At 39.9% G+C, this 19,725-nt stretch overlaps 1 protein-coding gene across 3 annotated transcripts in view; it reads left to right on the top strand.

Moving 5' to 3' along the window:
* The window catches only part of LOC141735438 (ras GTPase-activating protein 1-like), a 77,391-nt gene that overhangs the window by 38,958 nt on the left and 18,708 nt on the right, over positions 1-19,725 (top strand). For 2 of the 3 annotated variants that reach the window (XR_012584723.1, XM_074568195.1), the window contains exons 12-19: positions 1,105-1,192; positions 3,356-3,433; positions 7,218-7,375; positions 7,671-7,747; positions 14,453-14,625; positions 14,778-14,937; positions 15,112-15,254; positions 16,004-16,119. Coding sequence is in view for 1 of the 3 variants with exons in the window: in XM_074568195.1 (XP_074424296.1) it covers positions 1,105-1,192; positions 3,356-3,433; positions 7,218-7,375; positions 7,671-7,747; positions 14,453-14,625; positions 14,778-14,937; positions 15,112-15,254; positions 16,004-16,119 (993 nt within the window). In the remaining 2 variants the exon portion in view is untranslated. Of the gene's footprint in view, positions 1-1,104; positions 1,193-3,355; positions 3,434-7,217; positions 7,376-7,670; positions 7,748-14,452; positions 14,626-14,777; positions 14,938-15,111; positions 15,255-16,003; positions 16,120-16,564; positions 16,924-19,725 lie in introns of all 3 variants that reach the window. The other variant, XR_012584724.1, reaches the window with a different exon arrangement.

The following is a 19,725-nucleotide window of genomic DNA, read 5'->3' as shown; positions in this document are numbered from 1 at the left end:
CCTCATGTAAGTTGGCAATTATGCTGGAAGCTTGGGTGTAGACTGTAAACAAGGAACATTTTGGTTAATGGTGACCATCTGTTAAGCGGCTTCTAAGAAACACTGTAGTGTGGGTTAAAATGTAGTTGGATAATAAGTAACGCTAAAAGTGTGGGTAGAAGGAGATGCATGGTTGCGCCTGCTTGGGAAAGCTGTTGGTGAAGAACTGTAGCTGAGACAAAATTCCTCTTATATTTTAAGTAGGTGGTAAAAACTACCTTTCCTCAGAAATACAGTGAGGGCTGTATCTTTGCATGTCTGGTGAAAATGATTTAAGTAGCCCCTGACCTGGCTACTTCTTGCCCCTCCCCAATCCTCCTGTGGGCATAGCCACAAAATGCCATGCCAGTATTTCCCTGAGCAATGGATGGGGAGAAGAGAAGACTGAAACTTCACTTGCAAGTGAAGTAAGATCCTTCATGTAATCCTGTGTTTAGGAGAACGAAATTCCCTTGAACGTAATGTGAGAGGTCATGAATCAAGTGTGCACTTTAGCTTGTAATGTAGCAGTACAAAATATTTTTAATATTTCTTGACAAATGAGTTGTAAAATGGTGAGTATGTTATAATTGCATTTAAAGCTTTAGAAGTTTATATCGCACATATTCAATGATTAGTATGTGATCCAATACACATTTTATTGGTTCTGAGAGCTACGGAACATGTTCAGACAAGGAATTCCTTATGTTAATATAGTTTCCTGAACTCCTAAAACAACAAATCCATAATGCATGATTAATTGGTTGGGAACTAATGCTGAACCTGTGCATCATTTAAAATGCTTGTGGGGAATAGTCCTCATTAACTTTTAAGTTAAGTCTTTTATGTTATCAGGTGTATTTTGCCTCAACTGTATTGTAAGTCAGTGTACATGCATATTCAATACAAACTGTTCCAAGTTTCTTAAACATTCTGAAAAAAACTAGTTGAACTGCAGTGCAATTTTATTGAAATTACATAATTCATTCAAACCAAAATGCACTTTTGAAGCATGTAGAAACTTTTCTTGGTGTGGTTTTTCCTGTTTCCAAGTGTGATGATGCTACACTTTTGTTTGTTTTTAAGGCCAAACTGTTTTCAGATAGTAGTTCAGCACTTCAGTGAAGAGCATTACATCTTTTACTTTGCAGGAGAAACTCCAGAACAATCACAGGTGAGAGCTTTTGTTGGTAAATATAACTTTAAAAGTAATTTTTTGTTTTGTAGTGTTTAATGATATTATCCTTCTCTAATAGAAAGCAAACGTACCACAGATGGTGACTATGTCTACATTAGCAAATATATACCATGCAGTAGTAGCAGATCTGTAAGGGAAATAGTTGGTGCTGAGAATCCAGCACCTACATTACCTGCGCTTTAGGGATTTTACTTTGGACAAGTTCTAGTCTGGTCCCATGGACTGAACTTCCATTAGTTTCCATTAGATATTTCTGGAGAATATCTTTTGGAATAGTTCAGTCAAAAAAATTGTTTGCTCTCCAGCACTCTTCCATGTAATAAATCAGAGCATGGTAAGTGGGAGTTCTGCTTCAAGAGCACATTCCTGATATGCACTAAAATGCTACTGCAGGTATCTCCCACCAATCAGAATCTATTGAGCCTTTTACAGTTATTTGTCCTGTCCATAAATTGGTCATTGTTTACAGTCTTAGGCCCTGATCTTACACGAAAAATAAGGGTGGGTTTTTTTGTTTTACATTGGTATCATTTAGTTATTAGCTCTCTAGCAGTTAATGTTTGCTGATTAAGAATTGTAGGAATGGAGTCTAATTCTCTAAAAGTCACTCACCAACAGGAGAGCATATGGAAGATGTGACAATGTTGTTTTGGTATTCCGGAGCTCTGAAATACACCTGTTGTGTCAGAAGTTAAGCTATGCATTTGATTTTATTTAAGAATGTGTAGTAGGCAGAATATCTTGTCAGGACAGGCAGAATATCCTGTCCTGTTTTCTGAGTGTTTGGTATAATCTGCTTTTGGTTTGGATTTGCTTAACACTTAAGCTGTTCATTGCGTTTATACAGAATATAGGGATTTCTTTGTAAAATTATTCTGATTAAAGCAAGTCAGATGTTTTACTGATACTTCTGTTCTCAGAAGTTACAGCTGTCTGTACCTTGTAACATTTCACAGAAGAATAGTTTTGTTGGTATATTAAGGAAAACTTGATGGATTTCATATAATGTGGTAAACATCAAAGCAGCTGTCCAATGGCTTATATGTTGTCTGAGGTTTGTACAAACCATTAAGTGAATGTAATGTAATGTAGAGTGCAGCCTCATATGCTAGTATCATTGTGCATACCGTGGTGCTGCTGTAAACTTTGGCATTTAAGGGGATAGGTTTTCCAGTTAGGAGGGGGAATAAAGATGACTTTGTATCTAGGAAATATTTAATTTAGAGTATTTAGTAGGTTCTATGGTTCTTTATTTGCTTTTCCTTATTTAAATAAGAAAGCAAGCTAGTAAAAATGTGATGCATAGTTGACAGTTCTTCCTTTTGTGGAATATTTTGAAAGCTTAAACTTTACTCAGTGGTTTACCTGAGAATAACTGCAATATAAAATATAGCTGTATTTTTAAAATGTGGAAGGTAATGTAAAGGATAAGAATGAAAATATTTATTTCTTTAATGGTATTTGAGAGTAGGTAGTAGATCTTTGCGTTACGCTTTTATGAATGTTAGTCAAAGCCTAAATTTTGTGCTTCATAAGAGCTTACAAAATTTGGGGGTGTGGGGTATGAAAACATGAGAATGAGGCTATAGCATATCTTCCACCTTCCAAAGTATCTACTCTGCTTTATGTATTTGTGAGCAGAGAGAATGGGGGTGTAGGTTATACTTTTTGGTGTTTTTCTATTAATGCTGCTTTGGTTTTTGTTTGAAGCATATGGAGTAAAATACAACTGTAATATAAAAACAGAGGAGAGAACGATCAGAATAGTTTGACTTGTTGACTGTTATTTTTTCAGAAGCAACCAAGTCTTGCTTCATTTTATATGCAATTTGTGTTTAATTCAATATAACTAATCTGGAAAATTGATAAAGGTAACACTGTATATCCATTAGTAATGCTTGATATTTCTAAAAGAGAAACTTTCAGATTTGCAAATGTTTATTTAGTTTTACTGAGAAAGATATGAATTTAGCTTTGCCATTCAAATTTTCATACTTTGAATTGCATACAAATTGGTTCTTTGTAAGCTAAAGAAACAACTTCAGATACTTCAATGTATTATTTTTTTTACATGTCTGCTCTACTGCAAGAAGCTGAATCTGACTTTTTGTTACACTGTTTTGTGCCTTTCTCTCTTAGGACTGGATGAAGGCTCTGCAGATGTTTTGCAGTTTAAGAAAAAACAGTCCAGGGACATCAAATAAACGTCTACGTCAGGTGAAGCTATATAGATCATAGAATCATAGAATCATTTAGGTTGGAAAAGACCCTTGGGATCATCGAGTCCAACCATCAACCCCACTCTACAAAGGTCTCCCCTACACCATATCCCCTAACACCACATCTAAACGACTCTCAAACACATCCAGGGATGGTGACTCCACCACCTCCCTGGGCAGCCTATTCCAGTGTCTGACCACTCTTTCTGGGAAGAATTTTATCCTAATGTCCAGCCTAAACCTCCCCTGTTGCAGCTCGAAGCCATTCCCTCTTGTTCTATTGCTAATTACCTGTGAGAAGAGACCAGCACCAACCTCTCTACAATGTCCTTTCAAGTAGTTGTAGAGAGCGATGAGGTCTCCCCTCAGCCTCCTCTTCCTCAAACTAAACAGTCCCAGCTCCTTCAATCGCTCCTCATAAGATTTATTCTCCAGGCCCTTCACCAGCTTCGTTGCCCTCCTCTGCGCTCGCTCCAGCACCTCGATCTCTCTCTCGTATTGAGGTGCCCAGAACTGGACACAATATTCAAGGTGTGGCCTCACCAGTGCTGAGTACAGGGGGACAATCACCTCCCTCCTTCTGCTGGTCACACTATTTCTAATACAAGCCAGGAGGCCATTGGCCCTCTTGGCCACCTGGGCACACTGCTGGCTCATGTTCAGCCGCTTGTCAATTAGAACCCCCAGGTCCTTTTCTGCCAGGCAGCTCTCCAGCCACACTTCCCCAAGCCTGTAGCGATGCATGGGGTTGTTGTGGCCCAAGTGCAGGACCCGGCACTTGGCCTTGTTGAAGCTCATACCGTTAGCATTGGCCCATTGGTCCAATCTATCCAAGTCTCTCTGTAGAGCCTCCCTGTCCTCATCTGCAAACTTGCTGATGATACACTCTATGTCCTTCTCAAGGTCATCAATAAAGATGTTAAACAGAAATGGTCCCAACACTGAGCCCTGAGGGACACCGCTTGTGACCGGCCGCCAGCTGGATTTAACTCCATTGGCCACCACTCTTTGGGACCGCCCATCCAGCCAGTGCTTGATCCAGCAGATCGTATGCTCATCCAGGCCATGAGCCGCCAGTTTTCCCATGAGAATTCTATGGGGGACAGTGTCAAATGCTTTTCGAAAGTCTAGGTAGACAATATCCACAGCCTTTCCCTTGGCCAATAATCGGGTCATCTTGTCGTAGAAGGAGATCGGGTTGGTCAGGCAGGACCTGCCTTTCATAAACCCATGCTGACTAGGCCTGATCCCCTGCTTGTCCGTTATATGACTTGTAATGGCACTCAAGATGATCTGCTCCATGACCTTCCCTGCTACCGAGAGGGGAGGGGGAGAGGTTGTCTCCTTGTTGCAAAATGATGATGATACATCTCAGAACTTTCCTTTCAACAACAGTAAATCCTGCATGTACTTCCTTTTTCTTGGAGTTATACAGTACCTTTGTTAAACCAACTGGAATGCCTTCCACTTTATTATAATATCTATATACACAAAGAACAAAATGCTTTTAGGCAATTGGCAGATGCTTTGCTAGGTATTAATTTCTGGCCGCATTTGAGTAAAAGTGTCAAGAATTCAGCATTTGTATTGTCTTAACTCTTACAATTCACCAGATTTGACAGACTTATGTCACGTAACCAAAATACTAGTATAACTAATATTATTCATTTTTCAGTGACAAATATGTACTTAACTGTGATTATGGCGTAATTTCTTTTGGTCTCTCGAGAGTACTGTTGTGGGCAGAATTTCTTTCAGAGGTAAAGGACAGATAGTTATAAATGGCTACATCAGTGATGATTGGAGAATAACAGGAATCAAGAATCTCTGGTATCTTTGAATGCTACGGATGTTGGAAGTAGCTGTTTTATCAGTCTATGGAAAAAGGAATAAACCTTTTTTTAGGAAACACAGAATTATTCTGTAGTCAACATTAAAGATCATTGAATACTTCTGAAGAACCAAACTAAATAAGGTAAATTGATATATGAACTGGCAGAAGAAATTGGGAGCCACAAAAGCAAAGCACCTACAGAGTGATCATATGAACTATTTCTTTACTTCCAAAGGCAAAGAAAATGTTAGACTGCATGAAGGAATAGAATAGAAAATAGATGCTATTTAATATTTATGGTATTCTCATTCAGGATACATTTAGTTTTGATCATCTTAATCAAAATGCATAAAGGAAATGAGAAAATTATTTTCATTATAGACTGGAATGAATAAAAGAATTTCCAAGTAAATAAGCATGGGAAGTATTGAACTATTTAGAGAGGTGAAAAGTATAAAAACCATGAATGATAAAGGCAGATGAAGTGTATAAAGATAAAAATCATACTTCCGTAACTGTCTTACAGAAATTATATCAGTTTCAGGGTTTCTTGAACTGTCACTTGAAACTTCTGGTACTAAATATTTGGATTTAAATGTAATTTTGACCTTATCAAGTATGATATTTCCTGTATTTGTCTAAATTGACTTCAGTTGATATCAGTAGATATTTGATTAAGCTATGAATTGCATGCGATTCAGAAGTTTGTAAAATAGTAGATTGTTTAAAATGCATTTAATGTAAATGATTTCAGAGAGTTCACTTCTCATTTTATGGAAATTGAGTTTCTAAGTTCTATTATTTTGAGAATCTGTAGTACAGGCAAATATCTTCCTTTTAACAGGGAGAAAACAGTGCAGTGTGTTAAACAAGGGAATTTTATGTAATCTGCTGTTGTTCAGAACAGAATAGAACATTTCAGTTGGAAGGGACCTACAAAGATCATCTAGTCCAACTGCCTGACCACTACGGGGCTCACCAAAAGTTAAAGCATGTTAAGGGCATTGTCCAAATGCCTCTGAAACCCTGACAGGCATGGGGCATCAACCACCTCTCTAGGAAGCCTGTTCCAGTGTTTGACCACCCTCTTGGTAAAGAAATGCTTCCTAATGTCCAGTCTGATCCTCCCCTGACACAGGTTTGAGCCATTCCTCTGTGTCCTGTCCCTGGATCCCAGGGAGAAGAGCTCAGCACCTCCCTCTCCACGTCCCCTCCTCAGGAAGCTGTAGAGAGCAATGAGGTCGCCCCTCAGCCTCCTTCTCTCCAAACTAGACAAACCCAGAGTCCTCAGCCACTCCTCATAGGACATGCCTTCCAGTCCTCTCACCAGTTTTGTTGCCCTCCTCTGGATGCAATCTTACCTTCACATCCTTTTTAAATTGTGGGGCCCAGAACTGCACACAGTACTCAAGGTGAGGCCGCACCAATGCTGAATACAGCGGGATAGTCACCTCTTTTGAGCGGCTGGTTATGCTGTGTTTGATGCACCCCAGGATGCGGTGTGCCCTCCTGGCTGCCAGGGCACACTGCTGACTCCTATTGAGCCTAATCCGTTAGGAAAGCACCAAATATGGCATTGTGTTTGGAGTTGTCCATGGCTCTAACTCAAGATACAATTCTTTAACTTCAGTAGAATTTTTTATGCATAGAAAAGTTAGTACTTGCAAATCTTAATGTCTTGTAGGGATGGTTTTAAAAGTAAAAAATAAGATGAGTTAAAACTATGGTGCTGGAGATTTATTTTCGAGTTATTTGAATTGTTCTTAATTTGTTACTGGTGCCTTTTAAATTCTTGTTCCATCATTCCTTTTCCCTGCTCTTTCTATTAGGAAGTTATATTTTGTATTTAATATTTATACCTTATATTAAGCCTTCACATGGGGGGGAATTCCATTCTTTTTTTTTTAAAAAAAAAAAAAAATAATAATTTTTTTTGTATTTTCTTTAGGTCAGCAGTCTTATTTTGCGTGTAGAAGAAGCTCATACGCTCCCAGTAAAACATTTTACTAATCCGTATTGTAACATCTACCTGAACAGCGTCCAGGTAGCAAAAACACATATCAGAGAAGGGCAGAACCCTGTATGGTCAGAAGAGTTTGTCTTTGAGTAAGTCTTAATCTTATTGAATTACTGAATTTCACTTGAAAGTTGCATTGCATTTAAGATTCTTTACGCTGTACTGTTTCGAATATGCTTTTTAAAAATGCTGTATGCATGGTTATATGGCAGCCACCTTTCAGCCACAAATGCATGGGTAGAATTTTATGTATACATATAAGTATCTTTGTTAATATAATTGTCTTTGGCTGATCATGAGAACTCAGGATTAAAATAACTTTAGAATAAGTTTAAATGTTGGCCAAGTACAGTATTAATTGAGGCTTTCTGTCTTTTCCCCTAGTGATCTTTCATCTGATATTAATAGATTTGAGATAAGTCTTAGTAACAAAACAAAGAAAAGTAAAGATCCAGATATATGTAAGTATTTTTCTGTAAAAGATGCATATATATTGCAACAATGGATACAATTTTCATTGTTTGTCAACCATTGTCACAAGAGAATTAAGGGTATCCTGTGATTACCATACAACTGTATTGGTATGTTTTAGCTGTCTGTTACTGACTCTACATTAATGTTTTTGCAATAAGAACCTGCATGATTTTAGTAGTAAAATGCACAGTAATCCAGTCCTAGGCTTTTTTAGCTCTACTCCAGTATACCTATTATGTTATACTGTGACTGTGTTTACCAAAAAAAAAAAAAAAAAAAAGGACAAAGAAGCTGTCAGAATTAATCTGCTCCATAAAATGTTACGTTCCACTAAGTTAATTTCTTTAATCTGTTTTAAGCCCATCTGTGTGGAATATTTTTTGTTGGTTTTTTTGTCATTTTTTTTGTCGCTTCCAGTGAGAAAGAGGGAGGAAAGGTAGTACTTTCCTCACTTAAAAATAAATGAATAAAAATTCAACTTGACAGTCTGTAGAACAACATTTACCTCAGTCCTGTGTCATCCTGTTCTTCCCCCCTATTCTCTCTCATCTGTGTTCCCAAGAATTTACTTTCCTCCTGTTATGTACAGAGCTGCTTTGTTTCTATTTTTCTATTCCAGCAAACTACTAGCAAGATGGTAAGACTTACCAGCTTTTCAAAAAAAAACAAAAAAAAAAACCACAAACACCAAAACCAAACCAAAAAACCCTCCCCAAAAAACCCACACCTGGATTCTGAGCCACACAATGTGTTTTTTTGGCTTTCAAGGTATTTTTTTCCCACCATACTTGTAACTTCAGCCCTTTGCCTCCTCTCTGTTGCCTGCAGTGCAGATGCTCCCCCGCCCAAGATTTGTTCCAAGTACTTTTCTGTTGTGTTCAGGCCTGTCCCAAAGCCTGGCACAGTATTTATAATCTGTTGCTCTTGGTTTTGGTTTGCATGTATTGTGTTGCTGGCCTGTTATGTTTGCCTCAGTGTCAATTTCTTTCTCTCTTTCCTCTCAGATAAGAGATTTGTAGGGAAACTTTGACCAAAGTAGAAGAATTACTTCTAAGACTGAATGGTCTTGCAGAACCTAATTCAATTTCAAAACTCTTGCCCTTTCTTCTGACTAGAAAAGTTTCTGTATAGCAGAAGGAAAAAAAGATGTATTTCATTTGACAGACGAAAGGACTTTTTAATTGCAGTTGTGACCTTGTTCTTGCACAGTTCTATTCATTTGAGCTAGAAAATGCTTTATCAGGGCCAAAGCTTTGGTTAGTAAAAGAACCTTTCAAAGGATGATTCAATAATGGAATACTTCAGTAACTTCTTTAAGTGTTTTTGTAGTTTCCTTCTCTCTGTCCAGATTAAGGAGATTGTGCTACCTTTAGATGTATCCAACTGGTGGAAGGTTATAGATTGTTTCTTTATCGAAGTCAAGAGAATTGGCAATGTTTCTTGATTATGGTTAGGTAGACTCTTAGAGCATAACCTAACAGTCCTTTCATTTTGGGATGAGAATTAGACCATATCAACTTGAATCAACAAGCATCTCTGCCTACCCTCTGCCCCCCCCTATTTAATATTTGAAGTGTATGGGGGGGGAAAACTGAGGTAAAATAGACCTTATCCAACTTCCCTGTGTGCTGTGTTGCCTAAACCCTTAACCTCTCCAAAGGCAAGAAAATGCTTTGGTTACCTTTCTGAACATTTCTCCTTTGTAGCCAGTTATTAAATGTAGATTGCTCTGAAGTGGGAGTAACGTGAGACTCATCTTCCCAGCTAACCCATAAGGTCAACTTTCCTGTTTGTTTTTCCTGTCATATAAAGCAGACTGAGGGCCCAAAAGTCTGGTATTGGTTTCAGTGCTTTTTTACCGTTGTAACACACAAAACCAAAATGATGAGAGTATATGAGGGCTATTTTTTCAGCATTTGTGGTGGGTTGACCTTGGCTGGACACCAGGTGCCCACCAAGACCCTCTCTCACTCCCCCTCCTCAGTGGAGCAGGAGGAGAAAATAAGATGAAAAACTCGTGGGTTGAGATATTGCTTTAGTTTAATAAAGAAAAGCATAAATAAAGATTAATAAATTAATTAATTTCATTAATTAATTGATAAAGATACTGCCTTCAGTTTAATAAAGAAAAGCAAAGGCTGCATGCAGAAGCAAAGGAAAACAAAAAGATTTATTCTCTACTTCCCATCAGCAAGCCATGTCCAGCCACTTCCTGGGAAGTAGGGCCTCAATATGTGTAGCGGCTGCTTTGGAAGACAAACGCCTTAATAACGAATGCTCCCCCTCCTCCTCCTTTCTCTCAGCTTTTATTGCTGAGCACAATGTCATATGGTATGGAATATTGCTTTGGTCAGTTTGGGTCAGCTGTCCTGGCTATGTCCCCTCCCAACCTCTTGCCCACCCCAGCCTGCTGGCCTTTGGGGATGAGGAGTTTGGGAGACAGCCTTGAGATGCCGTGTGAGCACTGCTCAGCAGTAGCCAAAACTAGTTTATCACATTCTAGCTACAAATACAGAGTACAGCACTATGAGGGCTGCTATGGGGAAAGTTAACTCCATCCCAGCCAGACCCAGTACAAGCATTTAAAAATATTTCTTTAGTTCTCAAGTCTTTCACCTTGAAATTTGCCTATTATGAGTATTCATTCCATTATTTTTGTATTTTTGCTTTTAAAAGGTATTTCAAATATTCAGAAATTATACTAAACACTTTAGCATCAATTCTACTTGTTTTCTTTGTTTCTCTAACAGATTGTTAATAATTTATTCAAATAAATATATAAATATGGCTTGGAAAAAGAAAAAAAAACAACTAAAACCTCTGGAATATGTTATTAGATTTCATCTGTTGCTACTGAAAATTGGGATGCTCAAATTTGGTCAGACAGTTAAATCAGTAAACGTCTCAGGATAGTTCCACATAGGGTTCAGCTGCAGTGGAAGTTCTGGTTTGGTTTTGTACCAGGATAGTTGCTTAATTTCATATTAATTCATGTTGAAAAAGAAAACATTTTTATACTAGAGGCAGTACTTCATACAGTCAAGTCTGTAGAGCAAAATCATAGAATGGTTTGGGTTGGAAGGGACCTTAAAGATCATCTTGTTCTGACCCCCCTGCCCTGGGCAGGGACACCTCCCACTAGACCAGGTTGCTCCAAGCCGCGTCCAACCTGACCTTGAACACTTCCAGGAATGGGACAGCCACAGCTTCTCTGGGCAACCTGTTCCAGTGCCTCACCACCCTCACAGGAAAGAATTTCTTCCTGAGATCTCATCTAAATCTCCCCTCTTCCAGTTTAAAACCGTTACCCCGTGTCCTATCATTACACTCCCTGACAAAGAGCCCCTCCCCAGCTTTCCTGGAGCCCCTTCAGGTACTGGAAGGCCGCTATAAGGTCTCCCTGGAGCCTTCTCTTCTCCAGGCTGAACAACCCCAACTCTCTCAGCCTGTCCTCATAGGAGAGGGGCTCCAGCCTTCTGATCATCTTCGTGGCCCTCCTCTGGACCCGCTCCAACAGGTCCATGTCCTTCTTGTGCTGAGGGCTCCAGAGCTGGACACAATACTCCCGGTGGGGTCTCACGAGAGCAGAGTGGAGGGGGAGAATCACCTCTCTGGATCTGCTGGCCACGCTTCTTTTGATGCAGCCCAGGATGCAATTGGCCTTCTGGGCTGCAAGCGCACATTGTTGGCTCATGTCCAGCTTTTCATCCACGAGTACCCCCAAGTCCTTTTCCGCAGGGCTGCTCTCTATCATATCATCCCCCAGCCTGTATTGATAACGAGGATTGTCCCAACCCAAGTGTAGGACCTTGTACTTGGCCTTGTTGAACTTCACGAGGTTTACTTGGGCCCACCTCTCTAGCTCGTCCAGGTCCCTCTGGATGACATCCCGTGCCTCTGGCCTGTCAACCGCACCACTCAGCTTGGTGTCATTTGCAAACTTGCTGAGGGTGCACTTGATCCCACTGTCTAAATCATTGATTAAGATGTTGAACAGCACTGGTCCCAGGTGAGGTCTCACCAGAGTGGAGTAGAGGGGCAGAATCACCTCCCTTGACCTGCTATCCATGCTTCTTTTGATGCAGCCCAGGATACAATTGGCTTTCTGGGGTGTGAGTGCACATTGCTTCTGTCTGTCCTTTCAGGCAATTTGTATTTGCAGTAGTGCCACAGCTTGTTTTTGACCTTGGTGTTTGAGAATATGCAGCTGGAGGAAAGAAATGTCACTGTGCTACACATTTATCACTTTTGTGGCACTGGGAAATAAGCCTAATATGGCAGGTTATAGACTTGGCTCCTTCCCTCCCATACTCTCCAGGAAATATGCGCTGAACACATTAAGTGCAAAGTATGTATTAAACACTCTCATATAGACATGGGTAGACTTTGGACAAGGGGGAGAAACTATGGAGCCTATCAGGCACTTGTTAATGGTAGTAACAACATACTGTCTACCAATACGAGGTACCAAAAATAGGATGTTGACAGCCCCTTCTTTGAAGAACAAAGTGTAAGAGGTTCCAGTCCTTAACAGCTCCTCACTGCCTTGTAAATGGATTGTGCTAAAATGTCAGTGAGCTGTGGGTGGGAAAGCCAGGATTTAGTATGTCCATGTATTGTGCAATTTCTTCTTTGTCAACATTTAGATAGGCTAACTGTAACTGTAAATGTTTTTAGGGTTTTTTGGGGGGGAGTGGATGTTTTTGGTTGGTTCAACACTGGGTTCAACAAAGGCTTCACTGTAAACTTAAGTTCATTTCCATTCTGAGGAAAACATAAGTTTGAATCACTTTTAAGTTTGATTTCAAGGTTATAAATATTAATCACCAAAATATAAACTTGTCACTAAATATTAATTGCTATGTTTTATTCGCAAATAGACTATTAAGAAACCTGTCTCTTTTTTGTGCTAATGTTCATCACGTAAAATATTCTTGGATCAAGGTTCTTAACTGTGCTTGCAGAGAAGGGATCAACTATTGATTTTTTTCTGTATATTTGTTATTCTGTCATAAGTGTAAACATCCTTAAATTCTCAACTAATGATAGTCTCTTATTGAACATAGCCTTAGTTCAATATATGTTGCTAAGTAGCAGAAAGTGTTCCTTTAAAGTCTTTTAATATAAATTTTGATAACAGGTATTCTGCAGTCCATATATTGATATTTCTGTTTCGATCTTTTAAGATCAAAGCAACATTATAGTATTTATATTATTGCTAGGAAGTGCTAGTATATAACCATGGGAAAAATTAAATCATCAGATTATTCTAAATCCTGTATCTCAGTGTTCCTGTCAATGAGATATATGCCTTATATGCGCAAGCAAAACAAGAAGGAAGCACATTGCTCAGTTGAGGACACGGGAGCTTTGCTCAGAAGAAATATTTTGGGAAAGTCAATTAATGACAACTAATGACAGTCCAATCCACACTTGTGATAAGTGGTAGATGATGATGAATTGGTTTACCCACTACTTGACTGACTTGAATGTTTTACCTTATAAGTTCATCAACTCCAAAGAATATGAAATATGAAGTGTGTATTAGAAATGTGATGTTATTCTGTTCCATTATCTGATTATGCAAGTGATGTCCTAACATATTGCTGAATTGGGGCAGCAGAAAGTCTACTAGAACCATTCATAGGATTTGTAGAAAAGTGAAAAACAATTGTGTGATGGTGGTTTTGATTGTGGGGTTGGTTTTTTTTGGGGGTGGGTGTTGTTTTGCTTTGTTTAAATGTGAAGGACTTGATTAAAAGTAGATTTCATCGAGAGCTGTAGAAAAAGATCATTTGCTTGGAAGTTCCAGACAGTCTTACAGGCTAAATGTGAAATTGAAACTGTGTATCTCCTCTTGGAACTTTGTGGGTATAACATAGGTAGAATGGTGTCTCTGCGAGCATCTGGGCCCTTTCTGTGTGAAGTAACTCAGTTCAGGCAGGCATGTGCTTATTTTGGAATGATCAGTGGTCTGATTGCTACAGCTTACTAGTCAGCTGTGAGACCAAACTTTCAATTATGGTTGAATAGGCTGGTGCAGGTCATTGCTTAGTAATTTTAGGGTACCAACACCACAAAAAAGTGAATTAATGATTTTGTCATTCTTGATTGACTTTTGTCATTATTTGGGCAGTAAGCTGTTTGGGAATGCTTTTTTATATGGTTTGCATAAACTGTTACAGCCTTAACCCGGGAGTTCCTAAGTATTAAAGAAATACATCTGGCAACACTTGGGAAAGATGTAGTAATGCTAATAATAAATACTAAAAATAGTAACAAAGCGGTTCAAGAGCAGACCTGATGGAGGTATGAGCCCAAGGTTTCAAAAGAGGACAATGAATTCTAATCACTTTATCTGTTTTAATTTTCTGATTGCTGCCTAGGTTTGCTAGGTAGCTGGGGGAGAGGGGGGCTTTTTCCCCTATTTGGGTGTTAAAAAGAAAACTTTCTTAATATCTGTGTGTATACATTTTTTACAGAATGCTTTATATTTCAGCTTCAGTTTTCAGGAGTCTGTTAAACCATCTAAGAGATAATCTGTCAATATATTTGATGGCACAAATTTTGATCTTTTTTATTAATCCTCTTTTGCGGAAACAAGATGACATGTTGAAAACAAACTTTTTTTTGTTCAATACTAGCACTGTTTTGCTGGAGATAACCTACTTAACAATGCTTTTTTCCTAAAGTGTTTATGCGTTGCCAATTAAGCCGATTACAGAAAGGACATGCAACAGATGAGTGGTTTCAACTCAGTTCCCATATACCATTGAAGGGTATTGAGCCAGGATCTTTGCGTGTTCGAGCACGATATTCTATGGAGAAGATCATGCCAGAAGAGGAGTACAGTGAGTTTAAAGAGGTATTAAGTTTGTTTCCTCAGTTTTTCTGTCAAAATTCACTTTCTCTTCTGTTTAAGAGATTTCAATAACACTAATAGACATTGCTAAGTAGTATTTGTAGTGACTGTTGCATTAGGACAAGTTTCTGAACATTATTCTGGTTTTCTTTCAGCTCATACTCCAGAAAGAGATGCATGTAGTCTATGCCTTATCACATGTTTGTGGACAGGATAGAACACTGTTGGCTGGCATTTTATTGAAGATTTTTCTTCATGAGAAGCTTGAGTCACTATTGTTACGAACACTAAATGACAGGGAAATAAGCATGGAAGGTACTGTACTAATTGCACTAACATTTACTGAAACACTTGGGAGGGAAGGGCTCCCATGTCTTCGTTTCTGTCTCCTCCCTTAATTACATCATATATGAAACTGTGAACACAGCATATTTTTTCCTCTGCTTTTTGTTGTCTCCTTTTCCCAACTTTTCACTTTATCTTTTTCAGATGAAGCTACTACTTTGTTTCGTGCCACCACTTTAGCAAGTACACTTATGGAGCAATATATGAAAGCCACAGCAACACGTTTTGTTCACCATGCACTGAAGGAAAGTATATTAAAGATAATGGAGAGCAAGCAGTCCTGCGAGGTGATACCTTGAACTATGTTTTTTAAAAAATTTTGATTTGTTGAAATGATGATCTACTGGTTGTTTGCTTTGTAAGCATTTATTAATCCTTCAGAAATAATTTCAATACCAGAACTGAACTGATTATGAGTTTTTTCTAAATGTTAGCTTGAACAATGTTCATAGCATCACTTTTAAATAAGCCTTTTAATTCAGATTTCTTTAAAATATGTATTTATTCTTTAGCAATTGTAGGTTCTTTTGTAGCAGTTACTAAACAGCCTAGCCTAAATAACTTGTGTTAAGCTCCAGATATACTAGAAGTCAATGTCTGAACTTAGTTTCATTTTAAAACTTCCTTACATTAACTGCTTGTGTTAGATCCTATTTTTATTTCTAAAACGACCCTCCTAACTTCTGTTTCACTTGGACTTAATTATGGAAAGGGGAGGGGGGGCGGTGTTCTCAGAAGACTGGATTAAAAGATATGAAAATATACGTAGTTAAAGAAAGATGAGTAGTTATGGATAGTGTTAAATGCCTCTGCTGTTTAAAGCATAGTGCACTAGAACTTAAAGACATTGCTTTTCCACATTAGTTTCCTGGCCAGCCCTTGAAGTAGATTTGTAATTTCTGTACAAGTCTGAGATTTGCACAGCAGTAGAATATTTAATTTATTTTGAAATAGTATTCAGTGAGTAACATTATCAAATTATATATGTATTTCTATTCAAGAGAAGAAACTTAATCATTTTCCCTTTTGGTTTTAGTTAAATCCCTCAAAATTAGAAAAAAATGAAGATGTAAACGCTAATTTGGCACATCTACTCAGTATACTTTCAGAATTGGTGGAGAAAATATTCATGGCTGCAGAGATACTGCCTCCGTAAGTTTGCACTCTTCTGTTCAAATTCGTACTTGAAAATTCCTGTTTGTGATATTTACACTGCACTATAAAATGGTTATCTTATAATAATCAGTCCTAAGACTAATTTCTTTAGGGCTGTTATATGTACAGAGAAAAAAAAACAAACACTTGAATGAATTGTGCTTTTTGCACATGTGGTGGGTTAACCTTGGCTGGATGCCAGGTGCCCACCAAGCTGCTCTATCACTCCCCCTCCTCAGCTGGACAGGGGAGAGAAAGTATAACAAAAACTTGTGGGTGCAGATAAGAACAGGGAGAGATCACTCAGCAATTACTGTCACAGGTAAAACAGACTCGACTCAGGGAAATTAATTTAATTTATTGACAATCAAAATCAGAGTAGGATAATGAGAAATGAAACCAAATCTTAAAACACCTTCCCCCACCCCTCCCTTCTTCCCAGGCTCAACTTCACTCCCGAATTCTCTACCTCCCCCCTCCCCAAGCGGCCAGGGAGACAGGGAATGGGGGTTGTCGTCAGTTCATCACAACCAGTCTCTGCCTCTCCTTCCTCCTCACGCTCTTCTCCTGCTCCAGCATGGGGTCCCACACACAGGAGACAGTCCTCCACAAACTTCTCCGATGTGGGTCCTTCCCACGGGCTGCAGTTCTTCAGGAACAGACTGCTCCAGCATGGGCTCCTCTCTCCACGGGGTCACAGATACTGCCAGGAGCCTGCTCCAGTCATGGGCTCTCCACGGGGCCACAGCCTCCTTTGGGTGCATCCACCTGCTTTGGCGTGGGGTCCTCCACAGGCTGCAGGTGGATATCTGCTCTACCGGTAACCTCCGTAGGCTGCAGGGGGACAACCTGCTTCACCATGGTCTTCACCACAGGCTGCAGGGAATCTCTGCTCTGGCGCCTGGAGCACCTCCTCCCCCTCCTTCTTCACTGACCTTGGTGTCTGCAGAGTTGTTTCTCTCACACATTCTCACTCCTCTCTCACAACTGCTGTTGCGCAGCAGTTTTTTCCCCTTCTTAAATACATTATCACAGAGGTGCTACCACCATTGCTGATTGGCTCAGCTTTGGTCAGCAGCAGGTCCGTCTTGGAGCCGGCTGGCATTGGCTCTGTGGGACATGGAGGAAGCTTCTGGCATCTTCTCACAGAAGCCACCTCTGCAGCCTCCCGCTACCAAAACCTTGCCATGCAAATCCAATACAGTGCAAAAGCTTTTGGCTAGCACACATGCCTTATTATGAAGGAGAAGCTACTAGATCCAAGGGGTCAGGGAAATAAGAAAAAAATTAAAATATCAATATATTATCTCCACAAAGAGGTAGAGGACAGTACTAGTTAGCAGAAGATTGTATATGTTTAAGTTGCTTACCAATTATTTCCAGTCCTCCTACTCTTAAAAAGAGATGGAATTATTAACAGCATTAAAAATACAAATGGGTGGTAGTAGAATGACACCCTGCTGTGATTACTTCTGTCTATCAGGGAAATGCACAGGTTATTATTTTCCTTTTTTAAAAAAAGCTAAAATAACTTGTTTAGAATGAAACCACTCGATAAAAAGTGTGTAGCACTATCAGTTTTCTTTCACTTTTTTATCATTAGCTTTTAATGTAAACAAAATGCTGAATTTTGCATTGTGTACTGGGTCTGGCTGGGATGGCGTTAACTTTCTTCATAGTAGCTGGTATGGTGCTGTGTTTGAATTTGTGACTAAAGCAGCATTGGCAACACACCGGGCTTTTTGCCTACTGCTGAGCAGTATTTGCACAGTGTGGAGGTTTCCTTTTTTTGTCCTTCTTTTTGTCACTCAGCTGCTGCCTGCTGTGTGTGTCTGTCCCCCTGTCCCATGTCCCCCCCCTGCAAAAAAAAGGTGAGTAGGCTGGGGGTGCCAAGGGCATGCAACCAGGATAGCTGACCCCAACTGACCAAAGGGATATTCCATACCATATGACATCATGCTCAGCAATAAAAACTGGGGGAAAGGAGGAGGAAGGGGAGTGTTCAGGATTATGGCAGTTTGGCATTTGTCTTCCCAAGTAACTGTTATGTGTGATAAGGCCCTGCTTTCCCGGAAGTGGCTGGATATTTGCCTGCTGATGGGAAGTCATGAATGAATTCCTTATTTTGCTTTGCTTGAGTGTGAAGATTTTGCTTTACCTATTAAACTGTCTTTATATCAGCCCATGAGATTTTCTTGCTTTTGCCCTTCCAATTCTCTCCCCTGTCCTGCTGAGGGGGAGTGAGCAAGCGACTGGGTTGGGGCTTAGCTGCTGGCCGGGGTCAACCCACCAAAGTCCTTTCTGGCACCCAATGTGGGGCTTGAGAGGTTCTAGATAACAACAGATTTGATCTGAGTGTGCTAGACTACATTTATAGTTGTTTAGTTATTACTTGGCAAGTTGTTACTTGGTCTTGCTGGTCACAATGTTGACTTATTTGTTCTCGGTACTGGTTTATTTGTTCCATCATCTGCTCCATGTCATGCTCCATCTCTTGCTTTACCTCAAACTCTAGAGCTTGTTAATGGCTGCTTTTGGCTTTTGCAGTTTGTTGTGCTGCTTATCACTTTGATGTGTTTTTCCTGGGAAAGCTATGGTAAAAGCACTGGCCTTGAGCCTAATCTGGTCTTTGTGCCATGCATTGCTGTTGCCCCAGTACTCTGGGAACCAACTCTCAGAGACAATTAACAATTATGCCTTTTTCCTCTTATCCGGGAGCCATTCTGAGGGGGGGAAACGAAGAATGTAACCTCCTCTTCTTCTCAGGGGTAGCCTTGTTACAGTGTCTTTTCACTTTCTGAAATATTCTTGTGTAACCAGAATGCTTAAATTGGTATGTGTCATTAATCTAATTCTGGCTTTTCAAAAGGGTAACCAACTAATTCAGAATGCCACACAGGGATGTGCCCTGAGGCACATGGGTCATGGGTGCCAAGGTGTGTGTGAGAACTTGGGCAGGTACCTAGAGCATTTACCTTCGGCAGTGGTGTGGGACTTGAAACCTGAACAGGCATGGAATGCTATTGAAGTGACAGAACACTTGAAGAAATGATGCCTTGTCTATATCAGAGACACAACTGGCACTGTGTTAGGGCTTGCTCTACCCCGACTGAACCTCTGTTCAGCCATTGTACACCAGCACCCTGGTGATAATGGACTGGACAGAGATCAAGGCACCAACTACGGAAAAAACTGGCCTGCCAGCTCTGGTGCTCTGAAGAGAATCTCTCTTCCTCCCTGACCCTACAGGACAGTGGAGAAACTGTCCCAACAGTTCCAGCAACTTGAAGAGAATATCTTTATCCTTACCCCTACAGTCTGGTGTCTCAGCTATCCAGAGTGCCGTATGAAATCAGCATTTCTCTGCTCAAGGGAAAGGGAACTGTGGGCACATGCCATGTGCCACCCTGTGGTTCTAGCTCTGCAACCACAGGGAAGACATGAGGAAGTGGGGCGTTGCACCTATTTCAAACCTAGAAGACCACATATGTGAATTGCAAGGAAAGGAAAAAACAGCAGCCAAAAAAGCTCCATCCAGAGAAGATTACTACTCCAGTTGCTGTTGAGCAATTCCCCAGACAGAGCTGAAGGGCTGATCCTCCT

The sequence above is a fragment of the Larus michahellis genome, chromosome W (genome assembly GCF_964199755.1).
Source record: "Larus michahellis chromosome W, bLarMic1.1, whole genome shotgun sequence".
NCBI lineage: Eukaryota > Metazoa > Chordata > Aves > Charadriiformes > Laridae > Larus > Larus michahellis.
The sequence above is the reverse complement of the archived record's forward strand: the minus strand, read 5'-3'. Positions and strand labels throughout refer to the sequence as shown.